Genomic DNA, 27,924 nt, shown 5'->3' with positions numbered 1-27,924 from the left:
TATTCTTGTACATAGGGGGCAGTATTATAGTAGTTATATTCTTGTACATAGGGGGTAGTATTATAGTAGTTATATTCTTGTACATAGGGGGCAGTATTATATTAGTTATATTCTTGTACATAGGGGGCAGTATTATAGTAGTTATATTCTTGTACATAGGGGACAGTATTATAGTAGTTATATTCCTGTACATAGGGGGCAGTATTATAGTAGTTATATTCTTGTACATAGGGAGCAGTTTTATAGTAGTCATATTCCTGTACATAGGGAGAAGTATTATATTAGTTATATTCCTGTACATAGGGGGCAGTATTATAGTAGTTATATTCCTGTACATAGGGGGCAGTATTATAGTAGTTATATTCCTGTACATAGGGGACAGTATTATAGTATATTCCTGTACATAGGGGGCAGTATTATAGTAGTTATATTCCTGTACATAGGAGGCAGTATTATAGTAGTTATATTCTTGTACATAGGGGGCAGTATCATAGTAGTTATATTCTTGTACATAGGGGGCAGTATTATAGTAGTTATATTCTTGTACATAGGGGCAGTATTATAGTAGTTATATACTTGTACATAGGGAGCAGTATTATAGTAGTTGTATTCCTGTACATAGGGGGCAGTATCATAGTAGTTATATTCTTGTACATAGGGGGCAGTATTATAGTAGTTATATTCCTGTACATAGGGGGCAGTATTATAGTAGTTATATTCTTGTACATAGGGAGCAGTATTATAGTACTTATATACTTAAGATAAAGGATTAAGGACCTCCTAGGTTAAAAATATAAAATCTGCCAGCTCCATCTGCTCTAATGAATAATTCAGAACATTAAGACTAATTCAGAAACCTTTCCACCAGTGAATGAAGCTGATAGCCACAGCCTTGAAATCACATATAGGAATTCTTGCCCTGACTAGATTACGCCCTCTACACACCCTTTTCTTGTTGATTAGGGCTGACATCATACTTGCAGTTTTTTTTTTTTTTTGGGGCAGGGCAGAGAAAGCAGAGACTTGAGTCAGAGGCTCATTCCAGTCCTGTTTCCTGCTGTCTGCACTACAATAAGGTAAGCTGCTGCCTCCATCCATATGCTGTGTGTGTAGCTGTGATTCGTCGGATAGCTGTATTATTAAAAGTTACAGCATGGCGGTAATACATGCACCTTCGTAAGTCTAGGGGGTGCAGGAGCATTGATTATACCTGCTGTATGTGCTTCGTACAGGTCAAAGTCCTTCTGTCTACTCATTGCACTGCTGTAGATGACTGAACATCTTAGGGCGGAAGCTACTTGTGTGTATTTAACTGTAGCTGAAGAGCTTGCAATCAGATAATTTTGTAATAACTGCGTTAACCTGAGTGTTACATGTAAATTCACAGCAGGTGGGATAAAGCCATGTAAGATCTTATAGGAACCTGTCACCTATATATGTAGGTTTGCATGTGTGTGTGTGTTTGGTTTACTATGGTATCTAGTAAGAAATGGGTAATCTGTAGGGGGTGGAGAAGTCAATGAGGCGTGAGGCGCTTCTCACCTTGTGCCTCAATGTCATTTTTGGTTTGTAGAGATTGCACACTATATAGAGACCTTACATTTTTTATACTAATTTAGAAATAGAAGTTTTGGGACCCGAGTTTGATTGTATCTGGGGCTGGACTACGTGTATGGCTTTTGAGAGAGTGGATGTAGTTTTGGGTCGGAGGAGGTATTTTTGGAATGTGAGTGTATTGTGGTTAACCAGCTCCCCCTCCTCCATGATACCGGACAGGATAGTCTGCTTTATACATTCCACGCTATGAATGGATGAGGAGGGGGGGTAGGACTGAGAGGTGGGGGGAATTGTGAAATAAAAGGAGGGACACAATGTACCTCTAAGTGTTATATTGGCCAAACAAAGCTTTGTGCACACTGAAATTTTACCCTTTTACCAAGCAGATTATATGCATTGCCCTTGTCTTTGTTGCCACCACTGTTGTTAGTATTAGTCCTCCTTAGGCCACGCCTACATCCTTTGACCCCCCCGCCCTGCATTGTCAAGATGGAGACCGTTTTAGGCGAGTCTTCCTAGTCTATGGTGGACACGAATATTGATGATTTTACTTTTTTATCTGGCCCTCACCGTTCCTCAGCATAAGGCACCGTTAGCTTTGACAATAGATAAACTAATTTAAGGTGGGTGTCTAGAAAAATAATAAAAATCTTATACTCACCTCTCTCTGCGCTTCTGTTCACCCATAACTGTTGGAACTCCAAACCAAACTACTATTGTGTGCCTGCTAGACAGTGGTTGGGAAAAAGCTCTGCGGATGAATGGCAGTGTCGGAGAAGGCGAGTATAAGATTTTTATTGTTTTCATAGCCCCTCTTCCCAAAGCCTTATATAAAAAGTTTTATAAGCCAGGACAACCCCTTTAAGTTCTCGACTGTCAGCTGGGTGGTTCTGGACCGGAATAGACAGCATGGTACCGCCCATCTGACTGTAGAGACTCATAATGGCATATTGAGTCCTGAAACTAAGAGCTCAGAAAAGATATTGGCTAAAGAATAAAAATCCAAACCATGATACAAAAAGTTGAAGATGGGTCTTCTCTAACTGTACTCCCCTACATTTCATAAAATTTTTCTTGGAATTGGAGATTTAGTAACGTAATTAAGATTGTCATCCAAACGTCCCATTATATCTAAGTCTGTCGGGCGAGACATCTTAATGATGAGTTACAGAAATTTCGAAGGGATCGGGAAAGATGTTCCGTATCTCGATAAGACAGTAGTCAATTGACCTATCGAAAAAAAATGTATGGATCGTGATTAAAGAAGCAGATAATAAATCTAACCCTTAGAGATTGGGGGTTTCCCGTAAGAATTTATAGGCAAAGATTTTTTTTAAAAGGTGAGGGATTGCTCATTTGGCTAAACACATCGGTAAAGTATGTGCAATAGATTAGTCCCTATGGAAAATAGGGGATTCCTGAGGACAACTCTAGATGCCAACGAGACCCCAGAAGCTGTATGATTCGTGTCCTGAGTCTGCAGTAGATGAGGTTATCAGGCATGTAGGATGGACAGGCGTGCCGAGACATCTTACGCAATCACCGCAGGAATTCTGCTTTCTTTGTACAATTTCCTTTTCGTTTTTCAGGGTTGAGATCTTACTTTGACAGTGGTCTACTCGCTCACCTCCCCCCGGGCTGTATGTCAGCATTAACCCCATGTTAACTATCAATTATAAGGAAGACTGGGGAAGCTTCTTTTATGGCCTGTTTCTTACATTCTGGATTTTCGACAGCAGTTTCCAGGCCCTGGGTTTGTAGACGATTTCCTAGTAAAATAACTTGATTTGGGTTCATGAAGAAAAGCCACATTTTCCAGAGCTGCTGCTCAATGACTGCCGTTTCCTGTGTTTCAATAGCAGTGACATTTACAGGAAACTACAATAGGAGAGTCCTACAATCCAGTGTGCCTAGGGCGTGGCAGGGCTGCTCCTGGGGGTTTTTTATGGTTCCCTCATCGAGAGCCTCTCCTGATTTCCACTAACAAAACCAAAATTCACTCAAACTGCAATATTAAGGTCTTTAAAACGTGAAGGTATGAAGTCGAATATTTCAAACTGTTTCTTTTTTTAGAAATAAAATTCAATTTTTTAGAAAACAATTGCTGAAACACCAGGTGACCTCGGGAAAGAGGGAACATCTCCTGAATTATCTGAGTCGTCTTCGCTCTTCTTTGGTGGCACTCAGGAGAGGAGGAATAATTCAGCATTTGCTCTAGGGTTTATAAAAAGGGGGCTCTGGAGTCTGTAAGCAGAGGAGGTTATTATCTGGGGTCTCTATTTTAAGAAAGTTTCAGATCGGTATTTATAGAGGGTCATTTTTCTTAGGTGTCGCTTTTGTTATCGGTTTGGTCATGATAGTTTTTCATAGGAAATTAGGTATACCTCCTTTATTTTTTAAAAGGACTGTGGACCATATTATGGATGCTTGGCAATATTATGGAAGCGGTGCTCGGAAAATTTCCGTCAACTCCATAGAGATTAATGGAGCAGAACGGTCATGTGCAGCCGTCTGCTCCATTAGTCGGAAGGAGCGGAGAGGAGTCCGACAGACCCCTCGTTTTCGAGATCTGTTGAGGTCTCAGCACTAAGACCCCCGCTGATCAGCAAGTTAGACCCTATCTTATGTTAGTTTGTGGGAAATCCCCTTTACGGGGGATGGAGTTTTAAGGATGCCTGATCTTGAGTCTCTTAGTCCTTGTCGTTATCTAGGAGGCCTTACATCTTCAGCGGGTGTGGTGTACAGTTTGTAATTATTATTTTGCGGTGACCTGAAGAGGGCGATTTCTATTATGTTAATAAAATGGCACATCTTGGGGTACATATAACAGGTTGGTGTGTCCTAAAATAACCTATGTACTAGAGGGTTAATTGGAAAGAAGAGCTACCTCGCCCCGTCAGCTCCTCTTGTTATAGGCAGAACATTCTTAGTATCTCACAAAATGTATTAGAACTGTCAGGAATTATCTTTCCAGAGTCCTCTGCTCCTTCATCAGGACGCAGTCTGTTTTATGTATCCCACCCAGTATGCAAAATGTACAAGACAAATCCAACATGACATACTGCAGTCTTCTGCACCACTGAAAATTTAGAAGGAGAAGTAAAAGCCATGGCCGGAGGTGATTCGTACCTTAGTATATAGTGGGTGTGTATATGTATATGCAGGTGTGTGACAAACACTCAAGCCTATGGGAGGAAATAACACAGAGTGTCTAGATTGTTACCCTGAGGTCCTTCCGCTTTCAGGATTGTGCTCTAGTATTTGTGTCTGGCTGGCAGCGAGTCCGTGTGTGTGGTCTCTTGATTAGCATGCCGTGTTGCCATACAGCCCCATACACTTGGCTGGCTGGTTTGGTAGCTTTTGAGCTAATTAATTCTTTATTTATATAGCGCACACATATTTCGCAGCGCTGCACAAAACATGACAAATTGCTCCCTGGGGCTCACAATCTAAACAACCTACCAGTATGTTTTGGAGTGTGGGAGGAAACCGGAGCACCCGTAGGAAACCCAAACACTGAGAGAACATACAAACTCTTTGCAGATGTTGACCTGGGTGGGACTAGAACCCAGGACCCCAGCTCAGCCACCATGCTGCCCTGCAGGTAAATTGAGCTCATGAGCACAAATCATCTTGTAATGGTATAGTATAAACCGAGCTTAATGGGATATTATCAGATCTACATATTCGAGAGCAGATATATACGTATGAAAATATTGCTAGCTGAAGGACCACTGTAGGTCAGGGGGCATCAAATCCAGTAGTATCACACTTGCCATAGAGGTTACGTGTACATTAAGAGCTCCTGACTACTGAGGCCAGTGATACCATGAGCCGTGACAAGAGGTTGGAAGCCCAGGGCAAAACCCTGCAGAGGTCCTTTCAGCTGGCGACTAAATTCGGTCCCCAATTTGGTCTAATTTTGAAACTCTCGGAATAACTCTTTAGGTCAATGATGCCATACAGCAGATATATATGATCCAAGCTGCAGATTTTAGATGAGGTTTTAACTTCTTGTTCATTCTAATTTTGGGCGATCTCTCCCCTCTTCTAGGACAGATGCACCACCTGGTGGAGCAAAGTGTTCCCATAGAGAGAGGAGAGGAATTGGTCGGCCCAATAGTTTAGCTCAAATGAGACACAATCCAGATGGGCCGCCTTATTATCTGAATAGTGAAGCTCCATATTGTCATAATAACGTGTTGTGTTACACGGATAGACGTCTGGCCGCCAGCGCTGCGCACGGTCCATACATAATACATAGGACGAGCTCATAATTCTCCCTCCAGCTGCTATGAAAATAAACTGGAAGAGATATTTGCTTATTGAAATATAATTTGAAGACCCCGCTGGGACCATATACAGAAGTGGGATCCAAGAAACTGCCTCGTGTATGTTTATAGCGATATAATGGCACTTCTTGTGACCGGACTGTGGTCTGGAAATCAAAAGGGGTCTCTGGTCAAAGGGATAGTGATGCTGCAATATCTAATTTCCTGTTATATACATATAGAGGGTAAATATTAAGACATGGCCCTGCAGGATTCAGTGTCTGTCCAATACAATTACAATGTTTTTATTAGTTTTGTTAAATGTTGGGTTAACACCCTCAAGACTGTTGCATTAGGGTCGTGAAGGCCTGGGTGGCCAATTCCCTCAGATTGATGGTTATGTCTGGGGTAGCTTAAACTCCTGGATGGATTGTCCACGATGGTCATTTGAAGGGCAACTTGGGTGTATTGTTCCCCAACAGAGTAGTCGTTAGAGGGGCAATGTAAAGTTTGGGGTAGATTGTTTCCCCACCAATGTAGTCATTTGAAGAGTAACTTGTATCCCTGGGTGGATTGTCCTAAAGCACAATATTAGTAAAAAGGAGACATCTTGGATACATTCCCCCCCTGCAGGAGAGTCGCTTAAGAAACAATGTGAAGCTCTAGGTTGTCGGCTTCTAGCACATCACCAGATGATGGCTCGATTAAAGCAGCTGATCTAATACAGCCGTGCGTAAGGAGCAAAACATATAGACACATTCAGGGCTGGGGCCTCCTGAATGTAGCCCGTTTACCATCACAGCCAGAAATAAGAACCTTGAGGGCCAACATGAAGGTTTAGGTGGACTGTTCCCAGACAGAATAGTCAGAGAGAGGCTAGAGAGGCAATGTGGAGGTTGTGATGGATTGACGAGCAGGATAGTCATTTGAGGGCCAAATGAAACTCTTGAGTGGATAAATCCTACAACAATGCAGTCATTTGAGGGGCAACTTGAAGCCCTGGATGGATTGTCCTACTGGTAACATGAGGGAAATGTGAAGTATTGGACGGATAATACCACAGTTTGATATTCTGAGGGGTAACATGGATTTACAATGTGAATCCATGAAAGGACTGTCCCAAGAGTAACCACAAGACATTTTGGTTATATTCCCTCAGCAGGATAGTCATTTGAGGGGCAAGGTGAAGCCCTCAGTGGATGGTTCCCCACCAGTCATTTGAAGAGTAACTGGTAGCCCTGGGTGGATTGTCCTACAGCACAATAGTCAACCACAAGGCATCTTAGGTATATTCCCCCAGCAGGATAGTCACTTGAGAAGTAATGTGAAGCTCTAAGTTGCCTCTAGCACATTACCACATGATAACTTGATGAAATCAGTTGATCCAACACAGCCGTGTACAACCCTTTGCGACACACAGGTGACCGTAGCTATCTCTTTCCATTACGAGAGTTATTGTTCTCTATAAAACAAATATCTATAAACTTTGTAAGGAGCAAACAACAGACACATTCAGGGCTGAGGCCTCAATGCAACCTGTTTACAATTGTGGCCAGAATAAAGTCTCGTTAGGTCACTGCAAAAAGAGAAAATGTGACCACAAAATCATGCGGCCGCTCCCTGCTTTGTCTGAGGAAAGCTGGATACCCTAAATTCTCTGGGCAACAGCTCAGTCCAAAGCTGAGATACAGATGGAAAACGATGACTTGGCTCTCGGGCTGCCAGCTCTGTTCTAGGGATGTCTACAGTACAAAGAGAAGGAGCGTCCGGCTGAAAGAGCCAAGCAACCGCACAGAGGAAATGTTACGTGATGGCGTGTGCAAGCTTATCATGTGCGCTACTGGTCGACATTCTGTGATGACTGATGTATCCAAGCCTATTCTGTATGATGTAGTCACTCAACAGGTGTAGCTAATCCCAACATGTGCAATTAACAGTAAGTCCCGTGTTATAGGGGAATAACGTTAGGCCTCGAATCCCTGGACCTGCCTTGTCATGTACGGCGTCTGTGGACGCCAAGTCCTTACATTACGGATCATCCTTCTAATGAGGATTATTGTTCCTTCATTACAATGATGGGAGGATAACACCTTAGACAACTGCAAAGCACCTTGATCACTAAATTTCTTTCATAGTCGCCAAGTTTCCCGTAGGCGAAAATCATTATTAAATCCAAAAATGGGTCTGGCAGGCGACTGATGTAAGTGGGTGTAGTGCTAACACTGGGAATGGCCGCCTGGGGTATTGCTTGATCCTGGATAATAGACCCACTGACTCTTGGGGATCCAAGCTGCGTCCTCTACGCCTGGTGCTAATTCTGCTGCTGCTACAACCCTGTATCAGCTAGTTCTTAAGTTTAATGGTCCTATAAAGGATGTCATTTATTTTATACAGGGTCATAAATACAACGCTGTTATTAGAGTTTGGCTCGGGTAAAGTTTCTTACGAGGCAGCTGAAACTTCACAGAAGTGAGTCGTACTGCAAATATGAACCCTAGGATACCCTAAAATAATAAATCAAGACGCGCTCAACTTTACACAGAGTCGGCATGGTTTGCCAGGCCACATCTTGAACAAAACGTACAATTGTCTATCACACCATCTAGATTTTGCTGGATGGAAAACTCCCTGACATCATGGAAACCATCGGTTAGAATGAGTTTTTTTTTCTCTCTCTCTCTCTCACCACTGAGCTGTAGGGATCACATTAAAAAACCATTAACGAGGTAACGTGTTGGGAGATTAACGAGGATCGCGGCTATCATCACTTTCACGTTGGATGTGTGACTCGCAGATAGGACGGGACATGTTCTGATGGCTGGGGTGACCTCATAATTCTCACACCCTCGTTCTTCGCATAGGGCTTGCTGTAGGGCGAGGGCTGACTATTTGCCAAGTGTGTCAGAACGATTTTCTATCATGTTCGCACAATAGATTGCCGGGAACATGGGGTACTGTCTGCCAGGCAAATAAAAAAGGAAGGATCTTTTACCGTATACAGGAATGTGACCACCCACTTACAAATCTAATTCAAGATGAAAAAGGCTGGTATGAAATTTCTTGATAAAATACAGAACTGAAGTGATGGGCGTAACCTATGGCGATAGGCCCTGATTTATTAGTTGAGTTGAATATAGCTATCCATACACATTAGAAGTCCTTTGTCCAATCATGCAAGTTTCGACTTTTAGTTTGTTTAGGACCGCGCACGCTCGTCTTAAAAAACCCAGTATCTAAGTGACCTGTTGCTAATGCTAGACCACCCTTACCAGGCATGACTAGTTCCCCCTCGACCCATTGGGAATCACTGTTTAACATGTTCCTCATCAAAAGGTTGTGTCACTGAATAATATGGGGATACACCAATAATGTATTATTGATCCAAATATAATGATCAATTTTCCAGTTCGATCCCCCCACCTCCAAAATGATGATAAAGGCTCATTACCGAATAAAATGCATAGGCTGGAAAAGTCCTTTAAGATGCTTTCAAAAGGTCCTGCATTCATGGCAAAAGTTGACAACCACCAGAATAGGGAATCTTGACCAGTTACTAAGTCTTTCACAGTAGCACATGTTTTGGAGAAGGCTCAATCTAAAAACCTCACCCACCACCATTATTTACCTAATGTACAATCAGATAAGGGTGAATAATCCTCTGTACACAATGGTTACAATGGAAATAGCTCTGGGCCTATAGAAATTCCCTGCTGGATCTTGTCATCTGCCCAACAAGGACAGGCTGGAGGAATACCTGGGGGAAGGGAGGACATGGTAGACAATGGTATCACATGGTATAAGATGACAGGGGAAATTAGAGGTAATTTCCACTGATGAACATATCAGGCGATTTCTTTATTCGTGTCTTGTTACCCCAGGGGAAGGATTTACTGGTGAATTAACTGTACCACAAGCTGAATGCACCTTCTTATGCCTGGGCACCCATTGGCACACTATTCAATAATGCTGGCAATACACCAAGGATGGTGTAGTCAAATGCTTGATCGGCCACACCCAATCCCTAGATGAACCTGCACAACCAAGTGTACATCTAGGAAACCACGTTCGATGGAACTGTTGGTGCATTGACAACCAAAGGAACAAAAGCATTGGGAATCGAACAGTTTGATCCTCATCTACCTTGTCCTCTATGCATAGAATTGTTGTGATCAACATATGTCAGGTCATTCTGTAATCAAATCCAGTATCTGGCGTGAGACATGGGAAGGCTCCTAGAGCACCCAATGACTGAAGGAAGTATCACTTTATAAACTAGTTTAGAAATATGGGTGATAGCCATCATCGTAGATGATTGGACACTTCTCATCAATCTTTTAGAACTTCTAACCAGATGCAACCGACACCTAGAAAATTGGGAGATAGTTCCTAAGACTCCATATACCGTGAAACCTAATCATGGAGGAATCGGAGTTTGCCCATGGGGCATTATTGGTTATTAAACCCAGTTTTCAAAGAAACTGGTGTCAGACATATATGTATCCCTTATCCCAGGAATATTTAAAGACTTACTAAATATAGTACATTCATATTCGAGGTTGTCATGTTATGTACCACTCCCGTTGACCACCACCCTTTACCATCCATTCTCAAAATATGACAAGACTGCATAGGAAGCGGGGGCTGGAATTTCTCCAAATGCAATGAAAATACTCCCAAATTTGGACAGAAAGAATTTCTCAAATCGAGTATCATCTTGCTAATGGAAACGGTAAGAGGAGCTGATGGGCCCCGCGCCAGTAAGTCGCTGGATGTGTGGGAGGAATAGGACCTGTGAAGGGCTGTGTATCTTTGGGGTTCCCAGGGTAGTAAGGGAGATTATTAAGCATGCGAATGGTAAACGGGAGGATCTTTAATATGTATATTGTTCACATGAGCAAAATTTGATTGGGAATGGAGAGTTTTTATTGCAGACAGATAACTTCTATGCTTTTTATCCCTTTGGTTACTCATTTAGGACCTAATACAAGTTGTTTGTTTTAAGGAGTATTCCAGCACTACTCGATTAGCAGGGACCTTTATCGGTTCGGTCCGAATCATGCCAGAACGCAAGACTGACACACAATGAAAACGGCAGAATCCTTGCAAGTGCTATCGTGGCATTCGTCAGGTTTATCTGTCTTTACATTAAAGGGTACTGCTCATCAGCAATGAGTAATAGAGCAGCCTGCAGTTCTTCTAGCACCAATTTGGTGAACAATCGCAACCACACATGTAGATTAGATGAGATGTCCTCATACAGAGACTTATTCTTGTGTGATAATCTCGCTGTCACCACTTCTGTCGGCAGATCTCCCATCATAGTGGAAAGAAAGGGTTATAATAATACCATTTATGTGCAGAAAACCTGCAATGAGCCAGAATTTCTCCCAAAAAAGGAATCATCTTGCGGTGCCCATCTTGTGCCTTCATCAGTGGGATTTGCGTCACGTTCCGGTACTAAGCTGTCGTGTCATACACAGTTTATATGAAGCCACGAGTCAAGATTTATTTTAACATTGCTCCTATAACCCCTCCAACTACCGCCCGCCCCCCCCCCCCCCAGGTTTTTCTTCGGCGTTGATAATTATACAAGTCATCAGGAAATAGATTTATGGTATCTTCACTTCACGGTCGGACAGGAGATGTTTAGCCGTAATGAGGTGACCAGCAAGAGCATAAAAATGTTATAGAAAATCTGTCAATCGGCCACAATAATTGCTCAGTCTTGCTTGTTTTTGGTAACAGGACGTTCCTTCAAAGCAGAATCTAATTGGATGCTTAAGTGTAGCATCAGTAACGGACACAGGAAGTTCCTTCAGAGCAGGATCCAATTGGCTGCTTACATGTAGCGTTCATAACGGGAACAGGAGGTTTCTTCAGAGCAGAATCTGATTGGCTGCTTATATGTAGTGTAAGTAATATGGGAACAGGAAGTCTCTTTATAGCAGAATCTGATTGGCTTGCTGTTAACATGTAACTTCCTGTTACTGACGTTACACGGTGCTTCCGCTGTGGCAACTTCCTGTTATGCTGGCCCCTCCTACAGGAAATTGCATGTAATCTGCCAATATCAAACAAGTGTACTATGAAGGTATCACACACACTCAAATATATATATCATTTTTTTTAGAAGAAAATTATATTTATTGTAGTAGTAAAGATATAAGTCACTGATATTTTTATAAGGAGCCTACTGTATGGTTAACATCTTCTATGTCAAGTTCCATCCATGTGGTGTCTGCAGTTATTATATATCATCCGAGCCTGGAAATGCAGCCTTCTTTAGCGGATCTGTCTCTATTAATAGTAAACGGATGTCTCCTCAGGGAAATTCAGTATAAAGCGCATTCATTCCCAGAGACGTCACATCTGGAGCGGTAGCCGTTCCATCATAATGCCTCTGTCCAGAAGAAAGGGGCCTCGCAGCAGCACCGGCTGCTACCAAACCCTAACCGCGGCTGAGCAGACTGGCGCTCTTATTACTCATACACTCATTGCAATTATCTAATTTGTAGCTGAACAAAATTGTATCTTCCCCCGGGAAAAGCAGAGTGGCTAGTCACATGTCCTACAGCCCCTCGTTACTGCATTAGGCATATTATCTACCCAGGTCTGGAGTTGGTTTCTCATCTTTTCTGGACTATATAAAGGCAAATTTGTCTATTTTTGTAGCTATATGTGAAGTCACCTCTCATGTGAAGTCACCTCTATTCAGATGTAGAGTCTGCAAAAACTTTTATGCAAATCTTGTACACCCAACTTTCCAAGGATTGGATTTAACGAAGACTTACTTGCAATTTTCAATGTAATGTAATAATGTAAGAAGATGGTGATGAGGAGTCAAAAATAAATTCTTACTTTAAGGTTATAAAACCCTTTATGACGCGTGTGCCCCGGCAGGTTTGGGTGCGGCGCGTGGTCGCAGTGTTTTGTACATATGTTTTTTTATCCCTTTAGAGGAGCGATGACTTCCAGAGCAGATTCTGCCACTGTTGTTGTTGCGGCCTTTTGTCTTGTAATGTTACATTTTCTCATTTGTGGGTGTTGTGGTATTTGCCTGGTGCACTGTTTATGGGTGTTGCTATGGTGAAAACCCGACAAGTTGTGGGATTCTCTGTTCTTACTGACGGATGTGTTTGGGCTGTGTTCTCATAGTAACGTCTAGGCGGGAAAAAATTACAATGCTTTCCATTATGTCGTGAGGCACTTGTTCTGGTGAATGGCTAGACTCCATCCTCTCTTGGTTGTATCCACACAGTGGATGAATCAATTACCACATACACATCTGTCCTATATAAACGGCTCCTCCTGTGTAACTAGTCTTTACACATTGTCACTTCATAACACTTCAAGTGCCTCAAACTTTACTCCAATGTAAAGTACTGACCCTGGAGAGATGTGTAATCAGACCTCTGTGTATGTTAGTAGCAGCAGGGATGTGAAATATGGATCAAAATTCCAGTAGTAGGAGTTGTGTTCTTGATGGCGTATCCAGACGTTGTGGATGTAGGAGTTGAGTTCTTGATGGTGTATTCAGATGCCGTGGATATACACTCACCGGCCACTTTATTAGGTACACCATGCTAGTAACGGGTTGGACCCCCTTATGCCTTCAGAACTGCCTCCATTCTTCGTGGCATAGATTCAACAAGGTGCTGGAAGCTCCTCAGAGATTTTGGTCCATATTGACATGATGGCATCACACAGTTGCCGCAGATTTGTCGGCTGCACATCCATGATGCGAATCTCCCGTTCCACCACATCCCAAAGATGCTCTATTGGATTGAGATCTGGTGACTGTGGAGGCCATTTGTGTCCAGTGACCTCATTGTCATGTTCAAGAAACCAGTCTGAGATGATTCCAGCTTTATGACATGGCGCATTATCCTGCTGAAAGTAGCATCAGATGTTACAGGGTACATTGTGCTCATAAAGGGATGGACATGGTCAGCAACAATACTCAGGTAGGCTGTGGCGTTGTACCAAGGGGCCCAAAGAGTGCCAAGAAAATATTCCCCACACCATGACACCACCACCACCAGCCTGAACCGTTCATACAAGGCAGGATGGATCCATGCTTTCATGTTGTTGACGCCAAATTCTAATGCTACCATCTGAATGTCGCAGCAGAAATCGAGACTCATCAGACCAGGCAACGTTTTTTCCAATCTTCTACTGTCCAATTTCGATGAGCTTGTGCAAATTGTAGCCTCAGTTTCCTGTTCTTAGCTGAAAGGAGTGGCACCCGGTGTGGTCTTCTGCTGCTGTAGCTCATCTGCCTCAAAGTTGGACGTACTGTGCGTTCAGAGATGCTCTTCTGCCTACCTTGGTTGTAACGGGTGGCGATTTGAGTCACTGTTGCCTTTCTATCAGCCCGAACCAGTCTGCCCATTCTCCTCTGACCTCTGGCATCAACAAGGCATTTCCGCCCACAGAACTGGATGTTTTTTCTTTTTCGGACCATTCTCTGTAAACCCTAGAGATGGTTGTGCGTGAAAATCCCAGTAGATCAGCAGTTTCTGAAATACTCAGACCAGCCCTTCTGGCACCAACAACCATGCCACGTTCAAAGTCACTCAAATCCCCTTTCTTCCCCATACTGATGCTCGGGAGAACTGCAGGAGATTGTCTTGACCATGTCTACATGCCTAAATGCACTGAGTTGCCGCCATGTGATTGGCTGATTAGAAATTAAGTGTTAACGAGCAGTTGGACAGGTGTACCTAATAAAGTGTCCGGTGAGTGTAGGAGCTGTGTTCTTGATGGTGTATTCAGACACAGTGCATGTAGGAGTCTGGTTCTCTTGCCATGTCTTCTTCGTGTACATTAATGAAATACCATGCCCTTCATTCCTCCTGCTGTCCTGGCACTTTTACAATTCATAATTCATACGAGCGGTAATTTTATCCCCCATCTTGAGAATTCCCAGACTTCCTATGACATCGCTCTGCCAAAAGCTTGGGAGCTTTAAAGATCTATTCTGTTCCCGAGACGCCAAGTAAGATGTGAAGAAAGTGTCTATCAACACATTTTGTTGTTGGGTTTATTACAGTATAAAATATCTAATTAGCTATAGAGTAATGGAGGAAACAACAAGATTTTACAGGATTCCTGTACAAATTAATCTGCCATTGGATTAAAATGGAAACTGTGAGCAGGTTTAATCATACAGCCAGTGGGGCTTGTTTACTAACCCGTCCGAGGAGTTCAAAGAAAGTGCTTTGTCCGTCCGGTATACCCTGTGCCGCGATTCACTAAGATGGCGTACCCGATATCCTGCATGTGTGGTTTCCCCGCTCAGGTCCGACAGAGTTTACCTTCTACTTCCTAGTGGATGTAAGTGCATTGTCTTGCGACACAATTTGAAAGTAAAATCCAGCGCTCAGTCCGAATCAGTCGGATCGTCCGACAGCCCACCCCCCGATTTGTGATGCATGAAAGCCAGCGCAGCCGCGCCACAATCCGATCACGTGTGACACAATCCCGTTAAATATCTGTCACAGCCGCGCAAAACCTGAAAACGTCCAACTAAAGTGCGTCCACGGACCCCTAGTACATAAGCCCCAGTGTTATATATTGTCACTGGAGGGATGTGTAATCAGACCTTTGTGCATGTTGTTAGGAGCAGCAGGACTGTGATATGTGGATGCCACGATTGTTGAATCTCCAAGTGCTCTAGGAATGTGTCCTCACACCGCTGTGCTCTCTACAACCAGTGTTAGGTAGGAGAGATGTGTGATCATACCTCTTGTGTATGTTGTTAGTAACACCAGGACTGTGCTCATCTGATATGTGTATTTATATTCCAGGATTGTTGCTACACCGAGTGCACTGGGAGCATGTGCTCACACTTCTGTCCTCCTAGGTCCTTTCCCCCTACTTTGAGAATAAGCTTTAGCAGGATTCTACAGTAGTTAAATCCAAGAGCAGTAACTCAAAAGTGAGAAACACTGGAGCCAAACAATGCAGACAACTAAGAGAACAGCTGTGTGAGGACACACCCTCAGTGCACTTGGAGAAGCTACATTTCTGGGGTATAAATCCACCTTTCATAGTCCTGCTGCTACTGACGACATAAACAAAGTTATGCTTACACATCAGTCTAGGGACCTATCTTTGTGATCGTATTGTGCAATAGTAGTTCTTGGGTGCAATCAGACCCGGCTCCCTATACATATAAACATTGACATTACCAACCCTTCTCTACAAAAATCTTCGAGCCCCGCTGGGCAGTAGAAACACGCAGCCTGCTTAGTAATATGGGAACAATTAAGTTTAGACCAATATTAAATCTGTAACAAATGTGTTTGTTGATGTTGGTCCAAAATCACATCTCCGCGATAAACAAGATGATTATGTCCAGATCTGTCCCTTGCTGGAGCGTGCTCTGCCGAAGTCCACAAACACGATTGTTGGTGGATTCTGATTCTGCCTGTACAATCTAGGGTAAAGTAGCTGGAAACAACGCTTCCTCTCCTGTATCCCCACGGAAACACCTATCAGCGTCACGCTGACAAGGCTGAGACGGTATGAGCCCATCGTGGACCAAAACCGGCCACGATGGAGGAAATTTATCACAATGGGAAGTCCGTTTTACTGGAGGTGTGATTTCATAGTGTGCATAAAATTAATAAGGATAATGCTCATTATGGTTCTGACCCACAGGCACCACATCAATCAGTTGTAGAGCCATAAGAAATTAGCTTAGTGCAGCTTAGGACCACTACATGATGCCAACTGTTTCCGATTTTGCGTTCTTCTTTTATGGCAGCCCAAACAGCTAGAGGCCAAGAGTCAATACAGATGAGCGGATCCAATGGTCGGGGTTCGGCCGTCTGACCTTGATAAATTGCCAGATGGGTGCCTAAACAGTCAATTAGGCAAATTGATGCCCCTTGAAACTTGCCTTGGATTGTCCAGGGGGACACCAGAACCCGACCATGGGGCCCACTCATCACACCTTTAAAACCACACTGAATGGAAATCATCTCCTAACAAAGTATCTCAGCACATAACTCCAGTGATCGATTCCTATTTTGTGGTTTGGGGAGGAGTATCTGCTCGTGTGAACCTCTGCTTTGCTTGTATATAGTTGTCACATTGTTGACTATAACAAGGGCTGGGATCTGCTTCATATAAGACACAGTCGTCCTCAGTACACATTTCACATCCTCTTACTAAAGTAATCTGCCTCGCCACTTCCTCTACATGTTAACTCTTCACCTTGCTAGCAACTTTAAGCCATGAAAAGGTGTTATATCGCAGTTTCCCACTTCTCAGACTGGTCACATCATGCTCAGTGCTCACATCGCTTCTTTATGGATCAATCACATTCAAGTTGATGGGACTGAGCTGTAATGCCAGATACTACCTCTATACAATGTGGTGGGATGGAGTAGCCTCTTTCGGCTGTGAGTGCAAGTAGTCTATGCTGTCCCACCTCCTTCCGAGCTGTATTCACACCACCATCTTCTTCCAGTTCTCCGCAGTAGCTCCTGTTATGTGCCAGCAGCGTAGTGCACGGTCCATGGAAGCCCCCGACAATCAAGGAGCTACTGCGCATGCGCAGAAGGTGGGCTAGCATAGGCTATTGGGGTTTGGACTAGCCTTTTCTCCCACATCCCGGAGAGGCTACTCCATGCCCCAATGGCCTCTGCCGAAAATTTGCATATACTAATACTTTATGGCTTATGAACTTAGGAGAAACCCACCATTAGATCTACCTTAATATGTGGATTCAAAACGTAATATCCCTTTAAGAATTAGATGGTACAATATGTTCTGCCCCAAAGGGTACCTTCTATGGCAGGATTACACTTGTGATGTACCCTAAATTATATTTTACTAATGAGTGATAAATCTACTTGGAGATTAACTCCACCTTCTTCTGTACAAGAATATAAGCCTGTGGTAATGGCCTTGGTCAGAAGACCGGTCACTGCTGCTCTACATGATGGGTGGGTCTGGCACTGGCATCCTCTGCAGTATCACTGTGTGCTTTCAGGGCACGGCTGTGTTTGCCATTCACAGACTCGCTGGCCATAATCACACCCAGCGCGGCTGCAGGTGCAGGTACATCGGGGTGGAGGCGATGATGATTTGGGAGGCGATGGTCTAATCTTTAAGCAGATTTACTGTTTGCCCAGGTGTGGATCTAGTGCTGCTCCTTCTCGTATTCTACACTTGTACTAAAGGCCAAGGAATCATCGTCACCAATTATTTGTATCAAAAGCTGAACAGTTATTTCAGGGGACCAAAAAATGTCAATAATACTTTTTATATAAAATTATGGCACCAGATGCTGCATCGGAAAAAGTGAGTGCAGCTCTGGGATATATTACGGGATGTAACTCAGGATCAGTACCGGATAAGTAATGTCATGTATGTACACAGTGACTGCACCAGCAGCAGAATAGTGGGTGCAGCTCTGGTGTATAATACAGGATGTAACTCAGGATCAGTACAGGATAAGTAATGTCATGTATGTACACAGTGACTGCACCAGCAGCAGATAGTGAGTGCAGCTCTGGAGTATAAGACAGGATGTAACTCAGGATCAGTACAGGATAAGTAATGTCATGTATGTACACAGTGACTGCACCCGCAGCAGAATAGTGAGTGCAGCTCTGGAGTATAATACAGGATGTAACTCAGGATCAGTACAGGATAAGTAATGTCATGTATGTACACAGTGACTGCACCAGCAGCAGAATAGTGAGTGCAGCTCTGGAATATAATACAGGATGTAACTCAGGATCAGTACAGGATAAGTAATGTCATGTATGTACACAGTGACTGCACCAGCAGCAGAATAGTGAGTGCAGCTCTGGAGTATAATACAGGATGTAACTCAGGTTCAGTACCGGATAAGTAATGTCATGTATGTACACAGTGACTGCACCAGCAGCAGAATAGTGAGTGCAGCTCTGGAGTATAATACAGGATGTAACTCAGGATCAGTACAGGATAAGTAATGTCATGTATGTACACAGTGACTGCACCAGCAGCAGAATAGTGAGTGCAGCTCTGGAGTATAATATAGGATGTAACTCAGGATCAGTACAGGATAAGTAATGTCATGTATGTACACAGTGACTGCACCAGCAGCAGAATAGCGAGTGCAGCTCTGGGGTATAATACAGGATGTAACTCAGGATCAGTACAGGATAAGTAATGTCATGTATGTACACAGTGACTGCACCAGCAGAATAGTGAGTGCAGCTCTGGGGTATAATACAGGATGTAACTCAGGATCAGTACAGGATAAGTAATGTCATGTATGTACACAGTGACTGCACCAGCAGCAGAATAGTGAGTGCAGCTCTGGAGTATAATACAGGATGTAACTCAGGATTAGTACAGGATAAGTAATGTCATGTATGTACACAGTGACTGCACCAGCAGCAGAATAGTGAGTGCAGCTCTGGGGTATAATACAGGATGTAACTCAGGATCAGTACAGGATAAGTAATGTCATGTATGTACACAGTGACTGCACCAGCAGCAGAATAGTGAGTGCAGCTCTGGGCTATAATACAGGATGTAACTCAGGATCAGTACAGGATAAGTAATGTCATGTATGTACACAGTGACTGCACCAGCAGCAGAATAGTGGGTGCAGCTCTGCAGCTGGGTAATTCAGGAATGACACAGGATAAATAATTTGACATTTTGCCATCTTCTTATGCACATGAAATAATAGATTCTATAAATAAACTGCAACATCGTGAACATGTACCTAAACAGGTTAAAATAAATTCTCTGGGTCACTCTCCTACACGTATTTGGCAGCAGACAGTGGAGCGCTTTCCAGTGATTGGTTCCTGTTAGACGTGTAATCCTCCCTCGATTACCTCTGATGTGATGGATCACATAAGACTTCATGGTGTCTCTTCTCTGAAGAACTTTGTTTATCTTCAATAAAACTTGTTGCGGTTGCATCATTGCTGCGAGGTTTGGGCAAGCGTGGACAGGCTGTGGTCTTGTTTCTTAGCAACCTCCTGGCTATCTCTTCCCCATGACAGAATCTTGGCTGGTTTCCGAAGAAGTGGTGGAAAAGTACTGTGAGGGCCCAGGTTTCGGAGGGACCTTGGTTCTTACACGACATTGTTTGCTTTGCTGTTTAGAAACGGGAGCTGGAATGTGTGAGAGCCGAGCCGTCTGCGGAGGAAAGAGAACTGCATGTGCAGCTTCTGCAACTGCTTTGTCCAGAGTTAGTAAAACATGGCCGTTTTCTTCAAGGACCAGCACCACAGATGACCATTTCTGGTATTGCAATGGTGGAGAGCTGTTTAACCAAACATTTGTGTATGCAGTATTGTTTAACAAAAAACAAAATAAAACAGATAACGCTCCCTTTAAGTCCACATTCATGTACTTGTCCTGAACGCAAGGGTCAAACGCATGACGGAACAGCAAATTGGGGAGGGGTCGTTCCAGGAATTCCACATTCCAAGGCAAAAGGAGTCCATCAGCGTGACCGGAATAAAAATCTTCAACTTTATTCCATTAAATTAAAAAAAGTGCCCACAAGGGTAGAAAAAAACTCCCTAAGGCTAAATTCACACTTAGAACGGCAGGCACACGTCGCCGCCGGGGAGAGGGGGAGGGGATGAGCGCTGCTCACCCCCAACTCTCTCCATAGAGAAACATGGGGCACAGAATGTCCTATCTTTCTCTTGGCTACGGAACGGTATGGTGCCATTGCCGACGTATATCCGTCCCCCATACAGCTGTGTGATTGCAGCCTTAGCAGCAGTAACACATTTATTCCCATCCGAAAAGCATGGACCATTTTTTTCCCTACCCTTTGTGCCCACCTTATTTTTTTATCTAATGAAATAAAGTTTAACGGGAACCTATCACCACGAATCTACCTATAAAGGCCCTCGCCCCCCAAAAAACCTGCCGCCTGAGCGATCGCTGCTCCGAAGCCGGAGCTGCACAGGCGCGGGCCTGCTGTTCTGCGCATGCGCAGACGGCAGGTTCGTCGGATGAGGGTGCGCAGCTACGAGGAGCTGCGCGCCGAGGATTGTGGGTAGGAGGAGTAAAGATGCTACTGGGGCGTAGAGTAGCCGCATAACAAAATTTGCATATAAAGCTGATAAAAGTTATCAAAAAGTGCGGGGAACAGCTATCCTCACGTCCTATTGATCCACCTACCACCCGATCTACCTTTATAGGTAGATTCGTGGTGGTAGGTTCCCTTTAAGATTTTGAATCCAGTCTCGCCGGCGGACTCTTTTTACATATTGTCAGATGGTAAACGTCGGGGGAAAATGAGGAATCGGATAAGGTAGAATTAATTTGCCCCATCTCTTTGTACATTGGTGCCAAGGTGGTTTGGCCAGGGCTTTCTTTAATCACTACATGGGTGAAATGTGCCTGTGTATGGGGGAGTCTGGAGAGATCAGCCTTCTGATATGCATTAGGGTCCATATCGGGAGAAATAGGTTGGCATGAGATGGTCTGGGTGATAGCTCTTCCTGTTCGCCATCATTCTGACAGTAGTAAGGCACGAGGCTCACGCTACCTTCTGGTTTCCAGTCGTCTAATGAATAGACGGATTGTATTCCTATCTTGAGAGAAACTGTTTTGACTCTCGTGCAATCAGCTCTTTTTAATCTCTCGGCAGTGAACTTGGAACATATCCCTTGTATGATGTGATTGCTGCAGACTGCGTATTTATACAGGGCTCGTTATCAGTAATTACAGTAATAGAGGAACGCTGAGTCAGGGGGGGTTATCGAGGGAACTTTATATTATGTTACACAGTTTCTGCCAATGCGGACTGACCCCTCCACCATAGGGCCATAATAAAATGCCATTATTGGGCCTATTATTTATACCCCGTTACTGACCTTTCGTTGCATTCCTATACCACAAGGGATAATGAACTCCGGCTGTAAATTATAGAAGTACAAGCCCCGCTTCCTGATTTTCACTGAAGCTGCTGTTCATTCCTTTTTATGCTAGTTTTCTTAATAGGAATTATATTTACTGCTGCAAAAGGCCCATAAAAAGGGTGGAAGATGATGTTGGACTCTTTGTGGTGCCTCAACAGGTCATGTGATAGTTAGTCATATCAAGACTCGGGCTTTGAGCCGAAACGCGTTGATCGTTACCTGTGGTTTTACCCGATGTACCATCTGCTGTATCACAAATAAAGAATTTATTTTAGGGTGCCCTAGGAGTCTGCACTGGAATTATTCCTGTTCATGTCATAGTTAAAGGTTTTCTAGCACCTTGATATTGATTATCTATCCCATAAACTGGCCCAAGTGTGTGTGTGGGGGGGGGGGGGGGTGCAGGTCAGTTGACTTCTTGTTAGGAAATGAATTGGAGATAAGGTGCAATGACACAGCTCTGCCACTATACACAGTAAGGGAGCAGGTCCTTCAGTAAAGGATGGAGAAGGTCCATATCAATATCGGAAAGACAGAAAACCTCTTAGTTTTCCATGACCTTGTCGCTAATGAAAAGGCCACTGGATTTCTTTTTCCTTTGACTGAAAAAAAAAATGTTTCCATTATTTTTATATAACAATTTGAGTCCATCTGTATAGTTGCTCACCGTTGTGGCTTCCGTATAACACAAACAGGACATGGTGAGGGAACTTCCTGTGGGTTGTGAATTTCCGGACCTGGAACAGGGTGAAGAGTTCAGTTGACTATGGGTTAGGTAAAATCATGTAATAATAAAAAATTAGGTTCTAGTAAAAAAAAAGAACCCAAGTGAAAAAGATCTGATGAAGTTATAGATTTATATGAAGTAAATGGTCGGCTCTCGGCTCCTTTTTTATACCGTTAAAGTTATAGATTTAGCCACAAGACTTATTCTCAGTCAATTTTCAGCAATTCCTGAAAATTTTTTCTTTTTTTGTTGGTCATAGAAATTCAAAAAGTGTAAAGATTTGCTGCAAAAAAATACAAAAAAATGATGCTGGAACCTGCGCATTTCTTTGATGTTTAATACTTGGCTTCTCCTGCTAATAGCTTGTCCTTGCGATTTGAAGTCAATTATGATGGGGTTTGAGCAGACTCGTCAAACCTCAAGGAGGAGGCTGTCCACTTCAGTAAATCATGGTTCATTTGCTGAAATTGCTTAACCTGTAAAAATGTGACCCTCTCTTCAGGGAATCTTGTTTTATCTCAATCATCATAAAATGACCTAAAAGTCCTACCCTACCGGCGCCAATACACATTAAATGGAGATATGCCAAAGCCACCAATTTTAAAAGGACCAAACTTCTTTTGTAGCAACATATGTAGCAGGCCACTCATCCACCCACTTCAACATTTATTGGACAAGGTTAATCCAGAAGAAGGCAGAACCCCAACAAAGTAGAAGGCAAAATTTCTGACTTCTTACAGATTTATCCCGGAAGGAATTTTTCCCGTAAATTCCTTCCGGGATAAATCTGTAAGAAGTCAGAAATCTAATAAATATATCTTATAATGTTGTTAGACTCAAGTGTTTCGTGAACGGTTTTCATGAATCCATTGGAAGAGAAGTCCGTTACTTCTCTAACAGTAAAGGGTTCTCCTCTATGTCCATGCAGAAACCACCTTTTCTTGAGTCTCACATATGACTAGATCCTGGCAGAATGTTCTGTAATGAGGGATATATTTCTACAAGGTTATTAGGTCACATTTAATCTATTCTCTGTACTAAATAGCTGTAGGTAGATGGTAGTCCACCCCATTCCATTCATCACAGATCTTCAGGCATGGTCGAAGAAATATAGAGAATGTTGGATTTCACAATCCGCAATCCTCTGTTCTTATTTAAGAGTTCTTGGTGGTGGCTTATTTTCCTTCTTCCTATTGAAAACATATGTCTTCTTGGCTAAGCTTTGCACGCATCTACGTAGGAAGAGAGGGTCTTGAGGAATAGGTCTTGGCTGAAAAGAATTCGGCTGATCTCAGGTGTATTGTGAGCTTAAAAACCTGTCATCATTAAACAACAGGCACTGTTACCTTTTTTTTTTTTGTACTTGTTCATATATGTTTATAATACATATGCAATGTATCATATGTCAACAATGTATTATGTTTCTTAATGTCATGAAACTCAAGATGATGCACATATGTGTTGTTCTTTGTATTAAATTTTAAAAAACCAAATAAAAATAAAGTCATAAAAAAAAACCTGTCATCAAGTCCTGTTTTGATGGAGAGAATACTAAACGATATGACCTATGTTTGTAGAGGACATCTATAGTTTTCAACCCATGCACTTTTACAGTTGTCTATGCATTTTCTTTCTGCTGCAATGGCTTAATATTGAGTCAGTTTTGGACCGTGGTCTAGGCATGTTCCTCACCTAGAACATTTGTCATTCTCAGAGACCCAAACCACCAACCACTAAAATGGCAAACAAAGGACCTTCATACGGACTCAGCAGGGAAGTTCAGATGAAGATTGACCAGAAATACAACCCAGAGCTGGAGTGCATCTTGGTACAGTGGATCGTAAGTCAGTGTCCTCCTGAATGCGGGAGTCCAGAAGAGGCAGGGAAGTCTGGTTTCCAGAAGTGGCTGAAGGATGGCACTGTAAGTACACAAAGTTCGATTCCTGCAGTTATAGCAGAAAGTTTTGATCTTAAATCTTTGATGATATAATTGAGAGACCTACTCTTGCACATTAAAGAAAAATGCAGACCCAAAGATTCTGTTCCAGTTTGAGAGTGATAAGGTCATTATGGTACAATCACAGTACAGGCGGTCCCCTACTTAAGAACACTCGACTTACATACGACCCCTAGTTACAAACGGACCTCTGGATATTGGTAATTTATTGTGCTTTAGTCCTAGGCTACAATGATCAGCTGTAACAGTTATCAGAGGTGGCTGCAATGAAGCTTTAGTGTTAATCCTGGTTCTTATGACAACCCAACATTTTTAAAATCCAATTGTCACAGAGACCAAAAAAGTTCTGGCTGGGGTTACAATGATAAAATATACAGTTCCGACTTACATACAAATTCAACTTAAGAACAAACCTACAGACCCTATCTTGTATGTAACCCGGGGACTGCCTGTATACACTTTCTAAAAAGTGAAATACCAGCCAAATCAAAAACATACATGTCTTCTTAAGAACTGTAATTCTTGTTGGTAAATCAAAAATTGTCCTAATTGGGACTAAAGTATTGACTAGTTTGGGGCACAATCTGAAACGTTCTTCTATCCTAAAAAGTATGAGGGAAAAATAGAATTTGGGAAGCACATTTACCTCCATTGAATAACATCACCCCATGGTTGACTAATGGTCTTCAATTAAACTCATATACATAATTTTTTATTATCTGTAGGTGCTTTGCCGTCTTATCAACTCCCTTGCTCCCAATTCTGTGGCTAAAATCGCGTCATCTACAATGGCCTTCAAACAGATGGAGCAGGTATCTCAGTTTCTGAAGGCCTGCGAGAGATATGGAATACCAGCTACTGACTTGTTCCAGACAGTTGACTTGTGGGAAGGTAAGAAGGCAATTTTGTCACCCTCGATAATTTTTTTGTTCTTGTCATGCGGATTTACATCTGCACCTTTGATCTCGTCTTGAAATCAGCTGACAGCTGAACCATTATACTACAGTTGGGAGACCAGTTTGTGATAAATGATGTCCCTCAACAACAATTATTAACTTTTTTTTCTTCTTTATCACAGGAAAGGACATGGCCAGTGTTCAGCGAACTCTGATGAACTTGGGTGGTTTGGCAGTCACAAAGAACGATGGCCACTTCCGTGGAGATCCCAACTGGTTCCCCAAGTGAGTCTATAAAACTAAAGCAAATGGTGCACAACTTGTATTTTGTATTTGATTTTGGCTCCGGAGGCCACCAGAATCAGTTTATTGATGTGGGCCCCAAGAATTGGCCAATCATCAGTCAGATATCGGTGAGAAATTTATGAATAGGTCACAAACATAAATAAGGTAGAACCTTTTTAACAGAGCTCAGGTAGCAGCCAGAAGATAATCAAACTAGGCTTATGTCTTGGTCATCTTCATACATGCATATTCTATGAACTATATGTTTCCCAAGCTCACACCATCATGGCCATGCTCCTGTCAGGACTACTATCCTTTATAATAACCAGGATTTCACTACAGGACGCCAGTCCCATTGAAGGTTTCATATAGTCAATACGCTTGTGTAAAGCTGGCCAAACTAGATTTTATGGCTGTCCATACACTTCAGGTAGGCTGCTTTTCCTCTTAAATAATCCCTGGGCTATGTTGATCTCGTAACCGTAGACAAGAAGTAATCCGCTGCCATAGGAGTAGGTACATGTCCATGTCTCCGTCCAGAAGTGTTCTTAACTTATCTCAAAGTTGGGTTGTTCAGCGTTATATGCAAGTCAGCTGGTGGGCTTTAGCGGGTCCAACCTTCTATCACGTCAGAGTCTTAATTCAGTGGGTTTTTTCCTTTTAGGAAATCCATGGAAAACAGGCGTGAATTTTCCCAAGATAAATTAAAAGAAGGACAGAGCGTCATCGGTCTACAGATGGGCACCAACAAAGGAGCTTCTCAGTCCGGAATGACCGGCTACGGCATGCCAAGACAAATCCTCTGACCGACCAAACTACCAGAATAACCTGACCAGATCACCAAGCAGATCATCCACTCATCTCCTAGGTCTTCTTTCCTCTTCTTCTTCTTCTCTCGCTCTCTACTCTCTCTTAAGTTGCCGGCATCAAACCTGTAGAATCCAAATGAGGTCCCTTTATTCCCCCTGCTCAATTTTGCACCATTTTTAGAGAAATTTGGGAAGTATTTAATTTTTGTAAGGAAATGGTTTTAATGTCTTCTTGGAGGGTGCACCGCGATGCCTTAACATTCCACACCTGCCTGCTATCTTGTTGATTGTGTATTCGTGACCAAAGTGAAGTGGACTTTTTTTTAAATTCTACTCTTGGTTCTCTTATTCCTGTGGTTGGTGGGATCCCCTGTAGAATGGTGCGGCCTCCGCTGGGGTCTAAGGTGATCAAACCAATAGTGCAAAAGGGAATGTAACTTTAGCCGTTCTTCATAGTCTACTCCTAGTGACTGGGGTGGGACCTGATAATCCCCTGGCTCTGCTCTCTGCATCCAATACTGTTATATATATTTCTGATCCGAATAAAAACCAATCTATGTTTATAAATGTGAATGTTCTTCTCTTTATCTGTAAGAGTCCTACTACATTCTTCTAATTTACAGATTTTTTTTTTCATATAAATGTTCTAATAAATTGGTCTCTTAAATCCTGGATTGTCTGTAGAAAGTCCTGTGTATATCACTGAGCAATTAGTGTCCTTTGTAACACTACTAGGCGAAAGTGCCTATCCTATACCATGGCTCCCCACATCATCCCACCAGCAGGGGGCAGTATTTCCTCCTATCACTACTTGGCGTGACTGCCTGTCCTATACCATGGCTCTTCACATGATCCCACCAGCAGGAGGCAGTGTGTCCTCCTATGAATACTAGGGGTGACTGTCTTATACCATGGCCCCCACATCATCTCACCAGCAGGGGGCAGTATTTCCTCCTATTACTACTAGGTGTGACTGTCCTATGCCATGGCTCCCCACATCATCCCACCAGCAGGGGGCAGTATTTCCTATTACTACTTTGCGTGACTGCCTGCCCTATACCATGGCTCCCCACATCATCCCACCAGCAGGAGGCAGCGTTTCCTCCTATAATTACTAAGGGTGACTTTCCTATGCCATGGCTCCCCACGTTATCAAACCAGCAGCGGGAAGTATTTCCTCCTATTACTACTAGGCGTGACTGTCTTGTACCATGTAACCCACATCACACCAGCAGGGGGCAGTATTTCCTCCCATTACTACTAGGCGTGACTGTCTTATACCATGTACCCACATCACACCAGCAGGGGGCAGTGTGTCCTCCTATCACTTCTAGGCGTGACTGTCCTATACCATGTAACCCACATCATCCCACCAGCAGGGGGCAGTGTCTCTTCCTATTACTACTAGGTGTGACTGTCTTACACCAGGTACCCCACATCATCAAACCAGCAGGGGGCAGTATTTCCTCCTATTACTACTAGGTGCGACTGTCTTGTACCATGTAACCCACATCACA

At 43.1% G+C, this 27,924-nt stretch overlaps 1 protein-coding gene across 1 annotated transcript; it reads left to right on the top strand.

Moving 5' to 3' along the window:
- The first annotated feature begins 939 nt into the window (after positions 1–939).
- On the top strand, positions 940–27,079 carry TAGLN2 (transgelin 2). Its single transcript, XM_072114767.1, has 5 exons — positions 940–1,076; positions 24,175–24,381; positions 25,143–25,308; positions 25,496–25,598; positions 26,263–27,079. The coding sequence occupies exons 2-5, from the start codon at positions 24,199–24,201 to the stop codon at positions 26,402–26,404; spliced, it is 594 nt and encodes a 197-aa protein (XP_071970868.1). The 5' UTR covers positions 940–1,076; positions 24,175–24,198; the 3' UTR covers positions 26,405–27,079.
- The last annotated feature ends 845 nt before the right edge of the window (positions 27,080–27,924 follow it).

Source organism: Engystomops pustulosus, chromosome 7, assembly GCF_040894005.1.
Source record: "Engystomops pustulosus chromosome 7, aEngPut4.maternal, whole genome shotgun sequence".
In the NCBI taxonomy this organism is placed as follows: Eukaryota; Metazoa; Chordata; class Amphibia; order Anura; family Leptodactylidae; genus Engystomops; species Engystomops pustulosus.
This window is presented reverse-complemented; position numbering and strand designations above follow the sequence as displayed.